Source organism: Canis lupus, chromosome 6, assembly GCF_011100685.1.
Source record: "Canis lupus familiaris isolate Mischka breed German Shepherd chromosome 6, alternate assembly UU_Cfam_GSD_1.0, whole genome shotgun sequence".
In the NCBI taxonomy this organism is placed as follows: Eukaryota; Metazoa; Chordata; class Mammalia; order Carnivora; family Canidae; genus Canis; species Canis lupus.
Window position 1 is genome coordinate 52724587 of NC_049227.1, and position 23640 is coordinate 52748226.

At 36.2% G+C, this 23640-nt stretch overlaps 2 protein-coding genes across 5 annotated transcripts in view; both read left to right on the plus strand.

Moving 5' to 3' along the window:
• The window catches only part of DPYD (dihydropyrimidine dehydrogenase), a 791077-nt gene that overhangs the window by 491733 nt on the left and 275704 nt on the right, over nucleotides 1–23640 (plus strand). The gene's annotated exons all lie outside the window — the stretch shown is intronic.
• LOC100684252 (FAS-associated factor 1-like) lies at nucleotides 15087–17282 on the plus strand. The gene is given in 4 exon segments (XM_038541704.1): nucleotides 15087–15182; nucleotides 15252–16184; nucleotides 16186–16310; nucleotides 16312–17282. Coding segments are annotated over 4 exon segments (1998 nt in total). The 3' UTR covers nucleotides 17156–17282.

The window sequence follows — 23640 nt, forward strand, 5'->3', positions numbered from 1 at the left end:
CCTGGACTCTCAATATCTACCTTAATAAAATATCTATTTCCTTTGAAAAAGGGGAGCATTCCTCAAACTCTCTCAAATCGAAGTCCTTTTTTTTCCATTCTCCCTTCCCCTCCCCACCACTACACACCACATATCTATTCTTAAACCAGTAGTTGTAACCAGCATTCTTCTGGATTCCCACTCCACTTGTAGGTATGTAGTTAACTATGCCTTGTCACTGAGCCATATGTCATGAGATTAAGCCACGTTCTTCCTTGCTCTGCATTGTCATCTCTTCTTCCTTCTCACTTGCAAAAATTTATGAGAACTTTCTCATATGACTTTCAATCTTTATCTGCCATCATTGTAGGCAACTCTAACATCAACATTTATGGTTTTTGTTATCATATCTTGACTTTTTATCCCCTGATTATTTTTGCCATCCCGTCTCACTACCTTTCTTCTATAGACAGCTCCTGTCCTTGTTTTCCTAAGGAAATGTTCCACCTCTACTATCTTGAAAGCTGAGGTCCTATTACTGGAACTAAAGCCCCTATCCACCACCATATGTGCTTTTTGACATGTCCATGAGCTCTTGCCTCTTAATTCCTCTCTGTTTTCTCCAACTCTTAGCCCACTCCTGGTTCTACAACTCTTCTTTCAGACCTATAATCAATAAACAATAATTTCAATTAATTCTTTTAATTTTGAAAAAAAAAGAAAATAGTGAAAATTAGAGGAAATGGCGTAACAAACATCTGTGTGCATCAGTCATATAAGTAGCATATGTTATGATTTTTTATGTTTGCTTTACTAGGTTCTTTGATTGAGTTGTAAAGAATTCAGAAGATGTAGATTTATTTTTCAGCTAACTGCAGCCAGTATGTATAATATGTATGAAATTGTGCAGTTAAAATGCAGGCGAGGTTTGAAACTTGTGAAAAAGAGAATAATTAAAAGAATTCTGTCAAAGGTTCAAGTAAGAACATTTTTAGGATCTTATGAAGAAGGACTTGATCAGAGTGAGAGGATTGGAATAAAGCCATTGCATGCTTAGATGACGTCTGTTTTGTAAAATGCCAGATATACTTTTATCTATATTGAAGTTTATCTGTAATGCAGAAGCACAACCATATATGAAAACTTACTAATCATAGACATCTGTTTCTATAAAATGTATTTTCTAAATTTTCCTCTGGAGTAACAAAGAGCTGGATCGTTACAGGAGATTACAGTCTTCAAAAAGTTGTGGTCATAAAAAGAGAGTAGAAATCTCTAATTTTTTCTTTTCTTCTGATATCTGTATAGTTTTAGCAATAAAATATTCCTGACTAATATTTAATTAATAAGACAATAACAATAATTCTGCTGTCTACTTTGATAATTGTTGCTTTATAGAATTCTCATGTTACACTGAAATCTCTTGATTTGCCCAATTGTGTTTTACCTAAAGGTTCTAAATAGGCAAATCATCAGTTTAATAAAGAGATCAGCTTAATAATCTATTGTATTGTATTGTTGTAAGGAGGAGACTAGATATTTTGCATTTGTTTTTCTTAAGTTGAAGTATTTTAGTAACATGTAGTTATCATGCTAATTTTAATCTATACTTAATAAAACAAAATTAATTATGTATGCCAAATGAACACATATTTATTTTCTGGGGATTTTAAATTAATGAATACATTCTCCAAAACATTTTTTCAATTTTTTATAATATACTACCATAAGCATAGTTATCACATGCCCTAAATTTCCAAGGCAGACTCTTTATCTAATATATATTTAATAAATGTTATTCTATTGTCATAGTCTTATATATTCTTAAATACAAAAACACTTCAAATCTGAAAAACTGATTTTTTTAGCCTGTGCTAAAGGCTGTGCTGATTGGTTAGCCTGTGCATTTGGAACACATTAGAATAAAGATCGTATGGGAAGCTCCAGTGGCCAGTCTGGAACTCTTAATTGTTTAGGTTTGCATATTGTAGAAAACACTTAAGAAAAATTTACTTCAATGAAACAGCATTTGGATTTAGTTCACTGTGGGCATAAGAATCTAGAACATGGGCCCACTAGACCATATGCTAATATTGGTGTCTGGAGAAGGGGGAGAAGGCTTTTTAGAATTGATCTTATGAAGGTGGCAGAAGGATCCTGTCAGAATTATGAGCCAAAACTCTGTAATGAGTGTCATAGAGAATTTCACTGTAAATATTTGTGTAACAAATACTAAAAGATGTGTAGTACTATAACCAATTTCTATTTTCTCTGTACTGTGGTTCTGATGATACAGTTTAACTAGTGAGGCCAAAGGATCCTTCTCTCAAAGTCTAGCAGCTCTGGTTTCTAATCTGTGTTTCTCTTTCTTATCTGTAGCTTGTTTATATTTTCTTTGCCAACAGTATTCTAACTACCACTCTCAGTTGTTATCTCTATTCGTGTAGACACATTTCTGTCCCATGTCCATCCAGCAGTATCATAGCCATTTCTCCATGAATCATCCTCACAGAAGTTCTGGAGCTCCCCCATGTAACCATTAAACACCTATTATTATGGGGACTACTTTTCCACTTGTCCTTTGAAAGAGTGCCAAGTTTTTTTCCAGATATGATTTTAGTTAGTTTTATGAATTGCCCTAGAAGCATTTTTTCCATTGTTTTTAGCTATATATTTTATTGGAGTTGTGTTTCAAAACCAGTAGGTGAAAATAAATGTATTATAATAAGTGTATTATACACTAAGAAAGTTCTACACAAAAAGACAAACATATGATTTAGTGTTGGTGTATGAAAGAGGTACAAATCTTAGAATCAAAAGGATTAGCTGTATTTCTGGTTGTATATCTGTTTTTATAGCAAGCTTATGAGCTAAGTATTACATTCACAGGCTAATAATAGAAAGATAAGAAACAGTATTAATATCTTATTTAAAAATGAGTGTCAAAGAAGATTTTTAGTGCAAAATGCCTAAAAAGAGAAGAGAACTGGAAAGTAAAGGGCATATAAAGCTGGAACCTGAAGTGACAGTGCTGTGTTACATTGCAAAGATTCTACAAAATGTCAAAGGGTCAGTGATTTAATTGTCTGAATGCATGATTTGGTGAGTCAGTTTAGACTAGAGCAAACCGGACCTGTCACTGAAATCACAATGGGTAAAAATGGACCTATTCAATCTGCCTCTCAATGCTCCAGATTCTTCCTGGTTGTAAATTAGAGCTTCTGGACAATGCATTAACTCGTTCAGGTCACCAGGGTACTATGTCAGCTCAGCGCTCACAATTGCCCATGACCAATTCTGCACTCTCCCCAGCAGGAGGGATGCAATGTCATTTTGTACTCTCTTCTTTAGGATAATATCAGGTCTGAAAGGAAAGGAACAAAAGAAGTTGCCGCTTTCCATCCACCTACTCCGCTTAGCCATAATCATACCCCTCCTCCCACTTGGCCAGACACGAACCAGACAGAAAATGAGCTTACAGGATGGATATCTGGTTACCTACATACTTGAATAAAATCAAGAATTCAGTTCTGTTTAACTCCATCCTTGAGTTGAAGAAGATGGACATAAGCCAGCATAGGAGAGTTAAGAGAGTTTTTTAGTCATGCCCAGTAAAATCATCTCAATATGGTTTCTCTTGCTAGGATCAACACTTTACTGTGACTGCTATCTGCTCCCCTGACAGCATCTCATCTCATTCCCTCCTCAGTTACTACCATCCAGCAAAACTAGTCTTCTTTTATGTATTTCAACATGACTGTTTCTCACTTCATCTGGGCCTTGATACGTGATATTCCTGTTACTTGAAGTTGGCCGTTAATGACCCAACAAATTCCAACCCTCTGTCAGATTCCCATTTGCAGGTCGCTTCTTTGAGGAGATATTACCTGAAAGGATGATCAATTTTAAGTAGCCGTTAATTAATTAATTAATTAGTTTGTTTATATACTTGTTTAGCATAGCAACCTGTTTGCAGCATTGATAACAGTTTGTAGTCCGACACCATTTTGTTATATTCTTTGAATGTTTCTAGTCCCCACCAGACCATAATCTTGAGGTATGTATGCTAATATCACATCTGTTGTCTTCCCTATTGTATACCTAGGATTTAGCACTGTTCCCAGCACATAGTAGATGTTCAGTGAATAAAGCACCAGAGCCCACCACCCTGTCGTGTGTTCCAGGTCTCTATTCTGACCTGCAGGATCTTAGGGAAATGCCACTGACCCAATAACACCATGGAATTGGAAATGAGAAATCTCAGACCTAGATCAAAAAAATTTTTTAAAGAAAAGATTTATATTTTATTTATTTACTTAGAGCATGAGCAGGGAGGGGCAGAGAGAAGGACAGAGAGAATCCCAAGCAGGCTCCATGCTCAGCGCAGAAACTGACATGGGGCTCGATCTCACCACCCTGAGATCATGACCTGAGTTGAGAACAAGAGTCAGATGCTTCACTGATGGATGCTTCACTTTAATTGTACACTTCTTCCTAATGAATATATTATTTGTTTGAAATGTGCATTTTCTAACTCCACAAACAGTTCCATATCCAAATATTGGTACCTTTATTAATATAATAATGTAAAATATAGGCTTTTGATTTTTAAAAGTTTATTTTTAATATCACTTGCAATTAATGGTGATGATAATTCTACATCTCTTGCTTTTCCCAAAGTAAAAACAAGGAGTAGAAATGAATCACAATTTCAGGAGTATTTGAACTAAGAAGCAGCACTCAGTATTAATCCAGAATTCCAATCCCTTTTTCTCCTGTTCTGTATCTCCTTGCTCCTGTCCTCAGAGGCTAGTACTTCACATGTCTTACTATTTCATTCTTACTATTTCAGAACCTCAGCTCATATAGAAATTCTTCCTGCCTCTTCTCTTAGAAGCATTCTTTCTATTGCTCCTGCCATGAGGTCCTCAAAGCTGAAGGAGAACCTCCCACCAGAGGTCATGGTTTTCAGACCATCAGATTGTCACCATGCTCTTTGAATGGTGTGTTTCCTTTCCTATGAGGTGTTAGAGTTCTTTCCCCTGGCACTGAGAAGGGCTTGTATGTCACCTCAGGCCACAAGTGGTCAATACTGTTAAGCAGTTTGTATTCCAAACTAAGGCATATATATTCTTCCAATGAATATTTATTACCACTTGTTATATGCTTGGCACTCTTATGTGTTATGGATGATGCAATGAACAAGAACTGGACAATGACAGTAACTACTCTCCTGTTTCTTGGTTACCCAGAGATTTGGGCAGTCACTTGTTTTTCTTTGCTTAGAAATCTTAAACTTGATGTCCTCTAGAGTTTTAGTGTCAAGCCCCAAACCTTTTCACATATCTCCAGGGAAATCTAGTAGGTTTTCATGCAAATAGTCACTCTGAATCTCTTGGAAATAGGATCCTTGGTGGCTTGAGATGATACATAAACATTCTTGAGCTAACAAAATTAATGACATTAATTTTACCGAGAGCTTCTATGCTAGACATAGTGCTAAGAGCTTGGCAAAGTTAAAAACTTCTAACTCTCACAATAATCCTAGGAAGGCACTGTGATTATATCCACTTATAGCTTTAAAAAGATGGAGAAATTAATAGACTTCGACAGGTACATACAACAAATTAATGAAGGCTTCAAGACTCACAACTAGGCCGTCAGACATCAGAGTCTGTGCTGGATATCAAAGAGAAAGTGAATAATGGGAAAAAGCAACAAACCCAAGTTGTTCACAACCTAAAGAGGAAGATAAGCAAGTAAACAAGTTCAAAAAACGATGTTCAGGTGAGAACACACAATGTCACCTAGAGACTGAGAGTACCAAGTGCCTAACTCTGCCAAGAGGAGAGTTGGTTAGGAAAAGCCTTCCAGGGGAGAGGACTCTTGAGTGATATCTTGAAGAATGACTGAAAGGTTTGCATGTGTGCAAAGGAGGAGCTGGCACTGCTAGCATAGTAATGCAGTCACATACAAGTGTGAGAAAATGTTTTATAACTCGTAACTGAATGACTTAGTACCCCTTGAATGCTGAATGCAAATAGGCAAACTGGGGTAGCAGGCATGCGTAGCACGCATGATAGTTGGAGACCCAAGACCACAGGGGCCCAATTGTGAAGGTCATTTATTCTTGCCCAGGAATTTCAACTTTAGCGTGGAAACCTGAAGAGCTACTGAGAGATTTTATACAGAGAAATGATAAGAATTTCCCTTGCATTTTGGAGAGATCTCTGAGTGGCTGTGTAGCAACTTGATGGAAGCAGAGCAAGAGTGGAGACAACAAAACCAGTTAGCAAAGGAGGATAAAATAGTTCAGAAACCAAGATGACAGAATAAAAATATCTACATGCTTTAGCATTATACACAGACTCTTTTTTTACAAAGACTTTTTAATTTCCAACTAAGAAAATTGTAAAGTATAGTTGACACTTTCAATTTGCTGCTCAGATCTACTCCCCTCTTTTCCACAGTGTCTTTATCTAGAAGGCTGATCTGCAATAACAGGTTACCTTGTTCTCCTGCTTTCAACTGGGCTCAGTCAGGGGAGACCAGAGACATTAAGGCAGAAGGGTACCTTTCCCTGCGGGATCACCATACCTGTTACTGAAGTCACAGGCTCTGTGTGGTGGCACTCTCCATCATCCTTTATGTCTTGGGGTTGTAAAGGCTCCCTATTGGCTCCTCTCATATCCTGCACTGTCTTTTGTGGTTTTCCTACACAAGCCTACCTTTGCAAATAGCCCCTTCATTAATCTTTACTCAAATTACCCAAATTGAGTGTACCATCTGCTTCTTGCCAGGACTCTGATTAATATGATAGAATATAGGAAAAGAGCCATTTTCATCCACTGTTAGTGAGATTATCTGTACCCTTTCTACACAATAATTTGACCATAGCAATACAATTTTGAATGCATGTGTCTTTTGATACAAATATCTGATTAAGAATTTACTCTAACATATGTGTAAAAAAATGTTTATTGTGATATTGTTTAGTGGTTTTAAAAAACTGGGAAAAGGGGATCCCTGGGTGGCTCAGCAGTTTAATGCCTGCCTTTGGCCCGGGGTGTGGTCCTGGAGTCCCAGGATCGGGTACCACATTGGGCTCCCTGCATGGAGCCTGCTTCTCCCTCTGCCTATGTTTCTGCTTCTCTCTCTCTCTCTCTCTCGAATAAATAAAATCTTAAAAAAAAAAAAAACTGGGAAGAACATATCCACAGAGGCTGATTTATTGAATAGTCAAGATAAATTTTGGAATTAAGTTGCAGAACAGTTGTGCATACTGTGGTCTGTTTTCTACAAAAATGTATTTTTTATATAGATAAACTACATTAGTAGTGGTTCACATTTGTGAAAAGGGTCTAGAGTCAAATGATAAGAGTTGGAGATAGATTTTTATTCTTCATTCTGCATTTTTCTAGGCTTTCTTTCAATTCTCGAACCTATAATAAAGGTTATTTTTAACTTTTTAAAAACCTTTAAAAATGGGAAGGTTGATGCCTATCTTATAAAAATGTTGTGAGGGTTAAAGCCATTATATTTATATATATTAAATAGCTGCTTGTACCAGGGGTATAGTAGAATCTGGTGCAGGTGATAAATAAGAACAGCTTGAACAAAGGTAATGGACACAGAAGAGGTGATGAGTTTTAGAGTGGTGTAGGAATTAGAATTTCCAGAGATGGTGACTATTCAAATAGCAAGGGTAGCAAAATCCTGTTGAATGATTCTCAGTTCTTTTCCAGCAACTGTATGACCTCATTCAGTGAAGATAGAATGCAGCAGGAAAAAGATCTGGGGAGGCAGATGATGGGTTTGGTTTTGGGTAAATAGAATTTCTGGTGCCTGTGGGGAGTAAGAGTCCAAAATTAGTTGGCGTTTCAAGAGCCTTTTCTAGGATTCCTACTTCCACTTTTTTTTTTCCTTTTATCAATATCTACTCTTCCTTTTTCAGTCCTTAGGAAAGAGTTGAGGATGTCATTGCTTCTTGTCTTGAACTAAAACGTGTGTCCACTTATGCAGTTTAATCTGCTCCAACAATCTCAGATACCAAAACATCTTGGTAATTTCATAATGCAAATGAACTGATTTCTGGCTTTTGGTTTGTTGTTACAATGTATTTTTATACTGAGAATATTTTCATTCTTTTCTACTACTATATATTTAATAATATATTTATAACTTTTACTTTTCTTGTCATATTTTCTCATGGGAAAATGTGTCATATTTTTAACATAAGTAATTGTCTTAACAACCATCTGAATTAGAACTAGAGGCAATTTCAATGCAAACTAATAAAGGTAAACTGTGTTCTGTGAAAAGCTTGCCAAAGCAAATAGCTGAAACAATACCTTTTATCTACTTCCTACATCTCTGTGTAATTATTATTACTTTATTCATCTAAAACCGCAGAAACATATTTACATATGGGTTATGCTAAAAAAGGAAGGAGAAGAAAATGTTAAATTATTTACTAACCTCTTCCAAAAAAATTTTTTTAAATAGAGATTATAGATAGTAATGTCAAGATATCCTGCATAGCTTGTCTTTATCAAAATAGGGAATCTTTTTATTAAGGCATCCCAGAAAGGGTAGATTTATGGATTGAAGGGAGTATGTTTAATATGTCCGTATCCATCTAGATTGACAGTTCTCACAGACAGGAATTTCCCCAGAGAGACAGTGTTACTGGTGTCAGTGGATGGCATCATTTACTTCAATGTTCCATTATTAAATTGATAACAAGATAATTCCTCTGCTTCTCAGAGACATGACAGGGTTTACAATGGTTAACACTCTTATTGCATGGGATTTGATGTTCTAGGTATTTTTTAATAAGAAGCATATTTGTATTTCAATAATGAAAAAAACTGAAGGAAAAACAACATAGTAAAATAAAATCAAAATCAGATGAACCAGGCAACAGAATATATCTATTTAAAGAATTTCTGCTTACTATAGATAGCTTTATTTAAAAGAAATGTATTTCTTATACTTCCCTCAACCATTCTTCCAACACAGTTGTACTGTTTAAAGGCATGTGTTATAATATGTTATTTGTTGAAATTGAAATTTACATATTTCATTCAGTATTTATATGTAAGAAATATATGCTAATTTTAGAGAATTGCAAAGGCAGAGGACCTAGCTAATACTTGTTGAGTGCATTATGTTTATTTCTTAGAGATACAGATATAGAAGTAGAGATGGAGATAAGATTAGACATAGCAATAGAGATAGAGACAGCAATCTGTTTCTTTACATATTAATAAATAGAAATCCTTTAAAAAATAACTGTTCACTAAGGGAGCATGATTAATCCTATGTTACAGATAAGGAGACTGAGGATCACAGACATTGATAATTTACTCAAGAGATTATAAAATGAAACTCACCGACAGTACACAGCTACTAAGTGTGGAGACCCATAGTCCTTTCGCTATATCATCTGACCTCTCTTGTAGAGTTTGAGGAGTATTTCTTGTCAGTAGTGAAAGAGCTAGCAAGCAGGAGAGATAGTAAGTTGTCAAGATCCTTTCATACACTGCTTAGAAAATTAAACATTATTGATTAATATTGGTGTGGCTATATTTTGGAGTAAGGATTGAGAACCAATGGTATGAAAATATGAGTCAATAAGAAATCCTTTAGGCTGGAGATGAACTCAGGAGGCATTTGGTGACACCTCCAGGTTAAGGATATCTCAGAGGGTTTACATTAATCCTATCATCCCAGTAACAAGTGGAACAACATTTTCATAGTTTAAAATTATGTTGTATTTGTAGATAGCTTTATAGGACGTAAATCCCTAATAATTTCTGGGTACAAGTGTTTTTGTTTTCTGTTTTACCAACAATAATGTGACATTTTGGCAACTGCGAACTACCAAAAGAAGTACTTCAAGAGAAGTGCTATGCTAATGGCCTCAAAGTATTCTAGGATCCATTTCAAATAAAAATATGTTGCTGTATACCTTGGAGCTAAAACAAAATAATATTTTCAAAATTAAATATCATTATAGATTAAACTTACAGGTAAGGCACTTTGGACAACAAAGCATTTACTCAGTGATTCTGGAAGGATTTGGCACTGTCACCATCTACTGTAGTCACTGGATACATTTCCTTCACCTATTCCAATTTATAGCTCTACATGAGCCATTGACAAGACAATAAGTTTCTACACCACATTACATGAGTGAGAGGCTAATTCATGTGAATTTAGTCCTTATAGGTAAATGGAATGACATGGTTTGAAATCTTTTCAAAGGTATAAGGAATTAGATTGCCCTCTTTGTTAAGCATTCTATATTGTGACATGTTTTTCAGGTTCTCAACAAAAACTGATTTAATTCCCAAATCTAGCAAAATGAAAACTGAAAAAGTCAATGTTCTTTAAGCATCAGGATTATTGGATTACTTTTGCTATACTAATCATTTTCTTAATCTTTTTTATAGTAAGATGATATTGAATAGCTGCCATATCTACTTAATCAGGAGTGTAGCTAATATATGTAAGACACTCTACATGGAACAATAAGGTATAGAAGAAAGAATCCCCACCATCAAAGGGATATCAATTTGCTGGGCAGACAGGACAAACACATACAAAATAACAATTAATTAAAAAAAAACATTGCTTCATAAAATCCATAGCTTTACATGCTGTACATGCTGTAAGAGTAAACACAACACACACACACACACAAACAGATGCACACACACTAGTATATCACAGAGAAGGGGTGCAGGGATCTCAGGAAAAACATCATCAGTGATAAGGCTTGGATGACTCCATGTTATCGATAAGTATCCCATTTAAAGGTGGAAAACTCCAGAGGCTTAGGAGTTTTTATTATTTTAAATGAATTGTTGTTTCCAGGGTGGAGAGTATGGAAGAATCAACTGATTAAATTAGAATCAATCAGTGCTATGACACTTGCTTCAGTAAGGAAGTCCTTGAAAAATATGTAGATGGATTGTAGTCTTTCCCTCTTCTCACCCTATATGGCTCCTAGAGTTTGTTTTTTCCCCCCGTAAAGAATGTTTTCCCTTCTTCCTCATAATTATAGGAGCAGTTGCTTCCTATGAAGTAAAAACAGTCGTGCTACAAATTTTAATTTATTAAAGGAAAACCTAGCAAAAGAGTACTAAAGGTTTGATGAGTGTTTTTTTTTTTTTTTTAAAAAAAGAATGAGATACCTAGTTTAATAATGATGCTTTAGAGTGGCCTAAAAAAGATTCATTGCCAAAATTATTTAAGATGAATTGACCAGATGAAGAAGCTGACCCTTCAAACCAGACCAAAACCCAAGCCAGGCAATAGAAATAATTCAGTGCAGCTTTCTGTTAGCAAGCTTAGAAAAATATAGGTTGTGAACTAAAATGCTTTGCACCTAGAATGACTTGACTCTTAGAAATTCTTTAGTTACCACATATCGGGCAGTAAGAAGTGAAGTGGGGCAGAGTAATTTGCTATGAGAAGGAAAACACTATTAAGGCACAAGTATTTTTAGATGAGCATCTTAGGCTGCTAGTTAGAAAGTCTAGTTAATTTTCCACTTTGGGTCCCTTCTGATACACATCAAAAAAATTGTGCTATGAAACCGACACCACACCAAAATTATATATGTCCTGTAACACATGAAATGTGGCCACTAATTTGCTGTGAGTGAATTTTTCCTGTCATTTCTTAGATACTGTAAGTATAAGATAGAGATAACATTCCATATGATGAGCTTTGCAGCACCTATAACATATTTGCTATGGAATTTTGATATAGTGAGTACTTTACCAGAAATTGCTTGTGCACTCAACCAAGGCTGGTAACCAACTGATTGACTAATTGTAGTACGTTACAATTTGAAAAGAAGGACTATGCATAGAAAGGACAAAAATTTTAACCTAAAATTTGTATACTAAGATTTTTTTCTTCCAATTTATAGGATTCTTAATGTGTGTGTGTCTGTGTGTCTGTTTTGGCTGAGTAATTTGTGCTCATGGGTGGCTGTTTCATTGTAGTTATTGGGGTAGTTAATTGAGGGGAAAAATGTATGTGTGTATATAATTTATATGTTTTCTATATATGCATATGCATATATTATTTACATAAATAATTTGGAGGAAATTATTATACATTTAACAAATGCAGTAAGTCTCTCTGGCTTGGCTGAATAATTTCTATTGAGAAATAATCCTCTGAGTTATTTTCTCAATAGAAAAATAGTACTCTGAGTTATTAGAATATATTTAAAGTGAAAAAGGAAAGGGATTGTTTAGCTTGATTCAAGAGGCATACCTGCCAGTATCTTGAAGGGGAAAAGAAAAAATAAATGAAGAACGCTTAACAGTAACCAACTACTATATTGTGAATTCTTCCTAAAGAAGTAGCAGAAATTCATATCACTCTGAAATTATACTGAAGGAAATACTTTATGCTGTACTGTAGCACAAAAAGTTTCTTACTAAAATGGATTAAGTGAGCAGGAGGACTACTAAGTCTGTATCTCTCTTTCTTCATCCGTCCCTCATTGAATACTTTTGTCTCAAGAATGAACAGCATGGTGCCAAAAGAAGCTTCCCCTGGGTCTTTACAATCTGTATTCATTCTTTTATTTAGTAAAAATGTAAAAGGTTTTTCTTTTGCTTTTATACTTTTTGTTCCAAACACAAGGCCAGGAACCATTTGCCCTTTGTTCTTGGTAGTTGAAAAATGTAGCATATGGTAAACCTTTTCACTGAATAGGCATTCACGATCATGCATGTGAAAATGCATTAGAAGAATTTATGAGACATGTGGGGACATGGGCTGCATCTGAGACTAAAATCCTCATCACAAGCTTTTATAGTATTCTACTATGATGACTTGATGGTGGGGGAGGGAAGGATACCTCTCTTTTCCTTCGTTAAATGATAGAACAATTGGCGGTGGTTGTAAATAATTCAAAAGGTTCTGAACCAGACTTTGTCTCTTAAATTGAATTATTCTAGAGGCTGTTCTTTGCCTTATTGTAAGTAATTAAAACAATCAATGCTGTAGTTTTTATGATGTGTTTTGAAAATATATAGAAAATATTAAAAAAGAAAGCATATGATGACCCAAAATTGCAGTCTTAATACCTTTTCCCCCAACTCTTGATTGTGTGTATCTTTATGCAATAATTCCTAAGACAAGCGTATGCTTATAAATTTATTTTTTAAAGGAACTCTCAAATTAGCAAATCTTATATGGTAGGAAAAATGTATAATCTACCTTTAATTTAGAAGACTACAAACCCCAGCCATACAATTACTTCATCTTAAAAGGCTACTTTTCTCCTATGTGTTTTGAAAGCTTCCAAGATCATGTAATTATATGTGGGAGACAGGAGGAAGAGATTACAAAACAAACACCTCATTGTTGTTGCTTAAAAACAGCATTGATGTCAACATCTGTGCATTCATGAGCAAGCCAGAAAGTATGAACAATGAGAAAATGGAACACTTACGAGAAAAAAGAAATATTTTCTTATTTTCAAACTTTCAATATATTATTGTGAAAAACATCAAATTTTAAACTGCAAAGATCCTTCAGAGTTTGCTTTGGATTAGAATTGCTCGTGCATTGATTATAGACAAAAGTGACTTTAGCCCAACATTTGAAATAGCTAATATTGGAATTAGAAAATTTTATGAAATGACTGATTAGATCAAAGAAGTCTGGGGATTTTTTTCCAGTGTAATTAATGAGATGTATACCCTTTGCGTGCATTGCAAATATTAGTGCATATGTGTTATCTTAGAAGTTATATAAGTAGGCTTGAATACCATTTTTTGATTTTAATTAGGTTACATTGCCTTTTGAGTATCTTCATTTAACAGGTAATGTGAATTTAACAGGGACTTTGTTGTACACTCTGTTTTATTTTTATAGTATGCAAATAAGGACCAAATGCCAACACATTCATTATGCTGTATAAAGTTTATACCAGAAAGGTTCCAATCACTTTGAAAAAGGTCCTGTCATTATTTCTATTGTAAATCAGTATGCCAAGCCTCTGAGAAGGAAACATTTTGAATTGAAATAGGGAATATAGATGAAATCCTAGGATGTTTACAAAGTATGTGAAACATCTTTGGTTGATTCTTAAGTATCAACAGTGTGTTAAGGCAAGGGAATCATATCAATATTCAGTGATACAATAAATGCTTTATTAATTGAGTATCATTAATCATTATCCTAAAAAGCAGAACATGTTAGAGGTTTTGTTTCTTTTCTTTTTTTTTTTTTTTAAGAGGTTTTGTTTCTATTGCTGTGTACCAAGGTGCCCACTGTTGGCAGCTGTGGCAGCTTAAAATGGAGGAGGTGGAAGTGCATGAGTCCATACATAGTTCCCTGTATGGAAAGGTCAGATTGAGGTGAGGGAATTGGTGGAGATGGAACATGATGAAGAGGAAGAAGGAGAGCAGAGAAGTGAAAATAAGATCGTTTGTATAAGAAGAGTACACAGTTCCATTAGTTTATTCATTCAGCAAGTATTCCCTCAGCTCCTTCTCTGTTGAAGGAGGTGGCCTCAGGGGGAAGAAAGGTGATGAGTGAGTATTTACAGAAGTGCATAGTAGAAACACAGGTGTGCTGGAAATACTTAGGCCTCATGCAGAGCATTATAAGAAAGTCTTACAACTTTGCGTTTTAGAATGCATGCCTTTTAGACATCTCAGGTAAAGGGCATGATTTCTAACTCCCATCCCACCCACCCCCACCATTCTGTACCCAACATTGCAGCCTGTCCCAGTAAGCTACTCTGTCTTTAACATGGCGTCTGTTTAGAATACTGGCCCTCTTTGCATCTGTCAAATTGGAGAAATACACATTTGGGGATCATAGTTCTTAGGATTTGTCCTGGGTAAATAGGGGAAAAAATTTTAATCTCAATTCTAATAAAGAATGTGAGCCAAGAAACATAATTTAATAAAAAGGTGTCCTAGATATTAGTGAATTTCCTAGGATTTTAGTGAAATCTAAAAAGAATTCTTCAATATCTATAAAATGTGACTCTATAAAAATTTTCTTCTGTGGAACCATTCCTTTTTAAAAAATATGTTAACTGGTGGAACTCGTCAGCCGCCATGGCGTCCAACATGGACCGGGAGATGATCCTGGCGGATTTTCAGGGGACTTCAGAGATCATCTGTTTCCAGCTTCTCAGTTTTCCTTTTGTGGAAGTTGAGACCAGAAAAAGGAAGTGACTTGTCCAAGTTCCTGGGTTGGTTTGAAACAAAGATTATATCTAGGCATGTACTGGCATTGAAAACATTGATGAAGCTATTACATTGCTTAAGCAAAATAATTGGGACTAAGTGGCAGCTATCAATGGTGTAATACCCCAGGAAAATGGCATTCTACAAAGTGACTATGGAGGTGAGACTATACCAGGACCTGCATTTGATTCAAGTCACCCAGCTTCAGCTCCTGCTCCTTCTTCCTCTTCAGCATTTAGACCTGTAATGCCATCTAGGCAAATTGTAGAAAGGCAACCTCGGATGCTGAACTTCAGGGTTGAGTACAGAGACAGAAATGTTGATGTGGTACTTGAAGACAGCTGTACTGTTGGAGAGATTAAACAGATTCTAGAAAATGAACTTCAGATTCCTGTGTCTAAAATGCTGTTGAAAGGCTCGAAGACCGGAGATGTGGAAGACAGTACGGTCTTAAAATCACTACATTTGCCAAAAAACAACAGTCTTTATGTCCTTACACCAGACTTGCCACCACCTTCGTCATCTACTCATGCTGGTGCCCTGCAGGAGTCATTAAATCAAAACTTCATGCTGATCATCACCCACCGAGAAGTCCAGCGGGAGTACAACCTGAACTTCTCAGGAAGCAGTACTATTCAAGAGGTAAAGAGAAATGTGCATGACCTTACGAGTATCCCCATTCGCCATCAATTATGGGAGGGCTGGCCAACTTCTGCCACAGATGACTCGATGTGTCTTGCTGAATCAGGGCTATCTTATCCCTGCCATCGACTTACAGTGGGCAGAAGATCTTCACCTGTGCAGACCCGGGAGCAGTCCGAAGAGCAAAGCACCGATGTTCATATGGTTAGTGATAGCGATGGAGATAATTTTGAAGATGCTTCCGAATTTGGAGTGGATGATGGAGAAGTATTCGGCATGGCATCTTCTGCCCTGAGAAAATCTCCAATGATGCCAGAAAACGCAAAAAAATGAAGGAGATGCCTTATTACAATTTACAGCAGAGTTTTCTTCAAGATATGGTGACTGCCATCCTGTATTTTTTACTGGCTCATTAGAAGCTGCTTTTCAAGAGGCCTTCTATGTGAAAGCCAGATAGAAAGCTTCTTGCTATCTACCTCCACCATGATGAAAGTGTATTAACCAACGTGTTCTGCTCACAAATGCTTTGTGCTGAATCTATTGTCTCTTATCTGAGTCAAAATTTTATAACCTGGGCTTGGGATCTGACAAAGGACGCCAACAGAGCAAGATTTCTGACAATGTGCAATAGACACTTTGGCAGTGTTGTTGCACAAACCATCCGGACTCAAGAAACAGATCAGTTTCCACTTTTTCTGATTATTATGGGAAAGCGATCATCTAACGAAGTGTTAAATGTGATACAAGGTAACACAACAGTGGATGAGTTAATGATGAGACTCATGGCTGCAATGGAGATCTTCACCGCCCAACAACAGGAAGATATAAAGGATGAGGATGAACGTGAAACCAGAGAAAATGTGAAGAGAGAGCAAGATGAGGCCTATCGCCTTTCACTTGAGGCTGACAGAGCAAAGAGGGAAGCTCATGAACGAGAGATGGCAGAGCAGTTCCGTCTGGAGCAGATTCGCAAAGAACAATTAGAGGAACGTGAGGCCATCCGGCTCTCCTTAGAGCAGGCCCTGCCTCCAGAACCAAAGGAAGAAAATGCTGAACCCGTGAGCAAACTGCGGATCCGGACCCCCAGTGGCGAGTTCCTTGAGCGGCGGTTCCTGGACTGCAATAAGCTCCAGATTGTCTTTGATTTTGTTGCTTCCAAAGGATTTCCATGGGACGAGTTCAAGTTACTCAGTACCTTTCCTAGGAGAGACGTAACCCAGCTGGACCCAAAAAAATCTTTATTGGAGGTAAAGTTGTTCCCTCAAGAAACCCTTTTCCTTGAAGCAAAAGAGTAAACATGGCCCAGCAGTGGAACCAGCCATTCCTTGACAAGCCGGAGGCCTGCATCAAGAGAAGGGCTCCTCAGCCAACCCACCTACACGCTCGTCTCACTCAACTCAATGTCACACTTCTGCCTCTTGCAAGATTGCTGGAAAAAAGTAATAATAAACATAGCTACTTAAAATTTCCCATCCAGGAGTATATGTTCCCAGCCCTCATAGAGAATTACAACTGTGCCACCCTCCAGTACTCCTCTCCTTGCCCCTGTTCAATGACTAATGCACTGTTCACGTGTGAGTGATCACGAAGTAGAATTTTTACCTCTGCGGTGTCCATCGTTCCCCCACACTGTCTAGGACAGTTCTCTCTGCCCTCTGACACCAGGATGCTATGTATTTGATATGTCTCATTGAGCCAGGGCTCATACACCTCTGCCTTTTTATTTTCATGACTGGATTTCTACTTTGTCACCTAATTTTAAAAGGCATGGGGGGAAAAGTCATATGGGACTTCTCAGCATGGAGATTAAACATTGTTGTAGGAAAAAAAGCATAAAAAAAATAAAAAATAAATAAATAATATGTTAACTTACAAATATAAAATGCCCACAGTGTGACTCTAAAGAAAGATCAAAAGAGCATATGAAGATGCTTTCTACACTTTCCAATAGCATATTTTTAAAAGTCTTATCTGTGGATGTTTAAAACCAAAGTGTTGCAGTACTATAAAATGTCATTGTTTGCACTCTAACTAAATTGTAGAAAATGGCAAATCTGAATATGACATTATTCTCTTAGTCATAAAAATTATCATGGGATTTCATTGAAAACTATTTAATCTCAGAAACATGATACCATAAAATTCTCAGAATAATCACCATGAAATAAGAGGGATAAACCAGATCATTCCCATTTTATAGATCAGGTGGTGATGCAGAAAGACAATTAAATAATATGTCAGTATTTGATCATTCATTTTACAAGTATGGGGCATCTAGTACATGCCAGCACTGTTTTGTATCCAAAACAACAATTCTTACTCTAGTGGAGTTTACATTCCAGCTGAAGGGAGAAAGACATTAAATATAGTAAATAAGAAAATGATAGAAAGTGCAATGGCAAAGAAAATAGAACTGGGAAGGGATGGTTTGCAATCTTAAATAGAGTGTCACTGAGGCAACGATGTTTGAGCAGAGACTGGAAGGAAGTGTGGGAGAGTGCCTGTGGATGTCTGGGAAAGAATACACAATGTTGGAGAAGCAGCCAGGGCACAGCCTCCCAACGGTTTACAGCACGTTCCACAATGAATTGAATTTAAGCCCTCCCATAGAATTTCTGTAAAGTAATAACATATATTTGGAAAAGAGTAAGTTGTGTGTTTTTAGAAGTCCTTGACTTCTTGAAAGCACTGCATTTAACATACATATATTGACCATCTACTATGTTACTTATTTCTTCATTCAGCAAATATTTTGTGAGTCCCTACTAGGTGTCCAGTACTTTGGTAAACAGACAGGCAGTCCCAGCCCACCAGAAAGAGAGATGCTGAGATAGAAGACACAACCCTATGTCCTCCAGAAGCTTACCATCCAGTACTTAAGACACAATACCACTAACTCACACAACAGAATTATCTAATTGAATGTGCATTAAACATGCAATCATAGTTAATGAGAGCAAAAGAGCTACATCTCATAAAATAATTACAATAACATTTAGTATTTACATAAAATTTTCATTTGGGAATTTAAAGTCTTTACAGAAAATGTTTCAATAATCTTTACAACACCCATGTGCTACATGTGTGGTATTGGAAGAAGTGCCCAAACTATTTAATGCGGTGCATCATTCTATGTAATTATCTTGAGAGTCTTCATTGCTTTCTTTTTAACCTCTTTTTTTTAAATTCCTATATTACATTTTAGCACTGTATTAATTATTAGCCTTATTAATTTATAAAAGCAGTTAATTAAATGCATATTTGTTATAGCTTCTAAATAAAAGAAGAAGTTTAAAATTGGAATATAGATGCTTCATAACACCTTTGAAATCAACCCTTTTATGTGCCTTTGAAAGGCTGTATTCATGAATGAACCACATTAAAACAGGCAATGTTTCATGACCTTTTAAGTAAAAGCAAAATCAAATCTCATACACAGTTTTATGTAGGAAACACGCCTTTCTTTGTGTACAGTGAATTCAAATCTCATGGTTTCAGTTGACTTACTGCAACCTCAGTGAAGGGTCAACAATGATAGAAAAACCTGAATCCAGTTAATCATCTTAGATTAAATTCAGTGCCAAAGTCATGCTATGAAAACAGTAAATGGCTTAAAAATATAAAAATATATGGTAGTAATGGCAGTTTCATATATGTGTTTATTTTCCATGATTGCAGCAAGTATGATAATCTTCATAGGGATGAACCAGAAAATTTTAAAAAATTAATAATAAAATAACAAGATGTCATCCTTCCTTTTATAAATATTTATTACAAAGTACATTAGATGATATGCAATGCTGAACCAAATAATAAAAAAGCAAACATGAATAAAAATTAACATGTTCTTCCTCTGAATGGTATAAAAGAAGACACTGGTGTAAATAAACACACATCTGTGATGCACTGTGACAGGAACTGGAATAGAAATAGGTACACTTTACTCAAATACCTGATAAGTATAGTGATTCTATGTCTGAGATCATTGAAGGTGGTATGATAGAAATTGGCTCTGAGCTAGGCCTTGAAGAACGAAAGGAGATATACCATCAGAGGAATAGGATGGTACTCTTAAGAAGAACAACCAGCATGGGGCAAAGAATGGAAGTCTAAAAGGACATCTGGTGGGCAGTACAGACAGGGGGATCAATTTGGTGTGTCAAGATATGGGACAGTAGTGGATTTGGGGCCAGGTTATAAAGGGCTGCACTACCCTATCTTCATTCCTTAACATATTTAGGTGCTTAGGAAACAGTGAATCACTCATTAGGTCTTGCTCACTTGGTCTTTCCTCTGAGTTAATGATTTCATAGGTAGTTCCATCTGCCTGTCAAGCTTAGATGGTATTTATTGAGTTACATTGAAATCGTGCATTGGCCAAGAACATTAAAAAAAAAAAAAAAAAAAAAAAAGTTAGCCCCTGAGAATGAAAGTAATAAAACTGTCATGCATTGAATGAAACCCATGTGTAAAAACAAACCCACAAGGTTTTCTGTAAATGTATGATTAAGGAACACAGAAGGATGATTCAGAGAAAAAATATTATAGCCAAACAATTCAAGATTTGAATTTACTCAGATTAGCTGAACAACCATGAGCAGTTATTTAACCTCTTGAAATAAGGGTTTGTTTGTTTGTTTCCTAACTGTAAAATGGGGTTGATAATTTCTATATAGTCCTGTTGTTCTCAGGTTTAGAGATATGCGTGTGGAATGCTTAACACCGTGCGTGGTACATGCAAGGACACAGCATGTGCTTCACCTCAAATTTGGTAGATTAGAACAACTATGAATTTAGTTCAGAATTCTGTGTGTTAGCAATTTGGGCAGGACTAAGCTGGATGGTTCTTCTTGTCTCAGCTCATGTCCCTTTATCTGTAGTTACCTTCCAGGTGGGCTAGGGGCTGGCCAGTCTTAGGTGGCCTCTGCTAGAGGGCTTATCCCTATTCCATGTGCTCTGATCCTCCAGCAGGCTGTGATAGCTTCATCACATGGCTAGGCAGGCTTTCAGCAGAGTAAGCAGAAGAGAACAAATCCTCTTCAAGCCTTGGTTTGGCACTTGCACAACCTCAGTTTTGCCATGTTCTGTTGGTTAAAACAAGTCATAAAGTCAGTCCAGATTCCAGCGGTGAGTAAAGAAATCCTTCCACTTGATGGGTTAACTACACAGTGACATTGCAAAGGAACATGAATACAAGTAGAGGAACACTTTTTTTTTTTTTTTTCAAATACTCCACCACAAGAGGGGTGAGGATGCAAAATCAACTGGAATCTCTAATGTAAATTGAAAGGATAGGAAATCAATACAGTATAGTCTTAATGTAGTAGAGAGGAACTTGGAGGCAAAAGACCTGAACTTAATCCTTGCTTCTGCTATTGATTAACATGACCCTGGTAAAATAAATGATCTGTGCTCATTATTCTCGGTATAAAGTTTTCTAAATTCAAAATTACTGTGTGGAATAAATGAGGTCATGTATGTGAAAATATGCACTAAGTTTAAATGTATAAACATACATAATGGATTATTATTCTTCTATATAAAATATACTTTATAAGTTATAAAAGGTTTCCTAATCTCTTACCTATACTACCTGCCTGTCGTTCTCATTCTTTCTCTAGAAGGTTGAAATTTACTTACATTTAGACTTTGGGATTGGTAATAAAAATGTGCATTACTTGGAATTCCATTTCTCAGCTACCTATTCCAGTATTTACTTAAAGCAAGTATTTATTGAATCCCAATTATGTACAAGGTATAATATAAGATGCTAAAGATATAGAGAAGGACAAAAAGCCCTGTCCCCAAAAACTTCAGTCATCTTTTGAAAAACACATAAACAACAATTTAATGCAATATGATCAATGTTATAACAGAGAAAGGCAAAAGATGCTGTGGGATCTCAGATGGGATCAAAAGATGCTGTGGGACCCCTCAGAAGAGGGATGCCTGACATACTCAGGGGGGGAAGGGTACACAGGGAAGGCCTCATAGAGAAGGTAATGTCCAAATGAGAAGCTAGAATAATCTAAAGTTCAGATCCAAATACCTACCTGGTTAGAGACCATTGGTTTAGACCCTTGCCTGGATAAACCTGTTTCCTACCTATGCATCCAGTTCTGTTGCCGTTGAAGTTTATCCATTCATATCCTCCAATGCTAAATTGAACAGCTTGATATTTTTTAGAGTATATTACTTAAACACAGCATCCCGTGTCTTTGCTTCTTTTGCTCACTCCACCTGGAGTACTCTTGCCTCTTTTATTTCTAATCAGTTTCCAGTAAACACCCATGGATGATTTCAGAATCTAGTAAGAGTTACTTTTCTAGGCTATCTTCCCTGATTTACACAGGTATAAATAATCACCCTTCCTTTCTGCTCTCATTATATCCTGGTTCATACACTATAATTATTTTTGTATCAATTTACATATGTCTGCTTTATTATACCATATGCTCCTAGAGCACAGGGACCATTCCTTATTCATTCAGACAAAGGGAATAGACATATGGTCAGGAGAATGTAGAATACATGTTACATTAAGAAAGAACAGTAATTCAATGTGGTTGGAGTAAAAGTAGCATTGTGGTCTTGTATAGCTTATGAAAGCATTGGATTTTATCCCGAAGTTGGAGTTGAAAAACAAATGTGATGTGATCAGGTTTATTTCTTTAGAAGGATCTACCAGATGGCATAGGCTGAAGAGAGAGATAGGGAGATTAATAAGGAAGCTACTTCAGTGATCCAGGGAAGCAATGGTGAAGATCTTAACTAAGACAGTCATGATGAAAATCAGGAATACTTAGAAGAGATCATTGGAAAGTAAAGTAGAGAAGTACTTCTCAAACTTGCCTGTGCATCAGAATTACCTGGAGATGTTATGTTTGAAAAACCCTGTTGCTTGGGCCTAACTAAATACAAATTATGTTAGAATTATTATTATTCATAAAAATAATAATAATAATAATAATAATTATTATTATTATTATTATTATTATTAAAGTCCAGGGAACTTCAATGCTTAGCTAAGTTTGAGAACCAGTGGGCTTGACTTGGTGTAGGCAATGAGAAAGAACGGAAATCTAGTTTTTTAATTTGGGATGAAAGGGTGGAATATATGTAACATGAAGAAATTAGCAAATTCAGGGCTGAAAAGTGTAAGTTTAATTTTAGTAAATTGAATCTGGAGGTTAGAAGGTATGCTGTTCTTGAACTTAAGAGAAAGATATGAGTTCAAGGTGTACACTTTATAAATTTTCTACATACAGATATTATCTGAAATCATTGTAAATGTGATGTCTAAGAGTGTGTATGAAGATACTAAAAGAGGACCATGCGTAGACCCTGGGGACATCAACATGTAAAAGGTAGCCAGAGGTAGAAAAGCCTGGGAAGGAACAACAGAAATAAAAGTAAGGCAAGGTGGTATCTCCAAAGCTCATATGGAGGAGAGTTTCAGCAAGCTGGAGGGGTTCACTGTCTCAGTACTGAAGAGATTTCTTGTAACGATTTGGGCTAAAAAGTATCTAAAAGTATCACTGGTGACCTTGGGGAGATGAGTTCCTAGACACAGTAGGGACAATAACTAGATAAAATATATACAGAAGTAATCAAAAGAAGAGGAAAAGGCAGCCATTACTGTAGTTCCTGAATAGTCCAGTGTTTTGTTTTTCCTATTCTAATGGAAAACATCTGATTTTCTTTTTTTTTAAGATTTGTTTATTCGTTTATTCATGATAGACATAGAGAGAGAGAGAGAGAGGCAGAGACACAGGAGGAG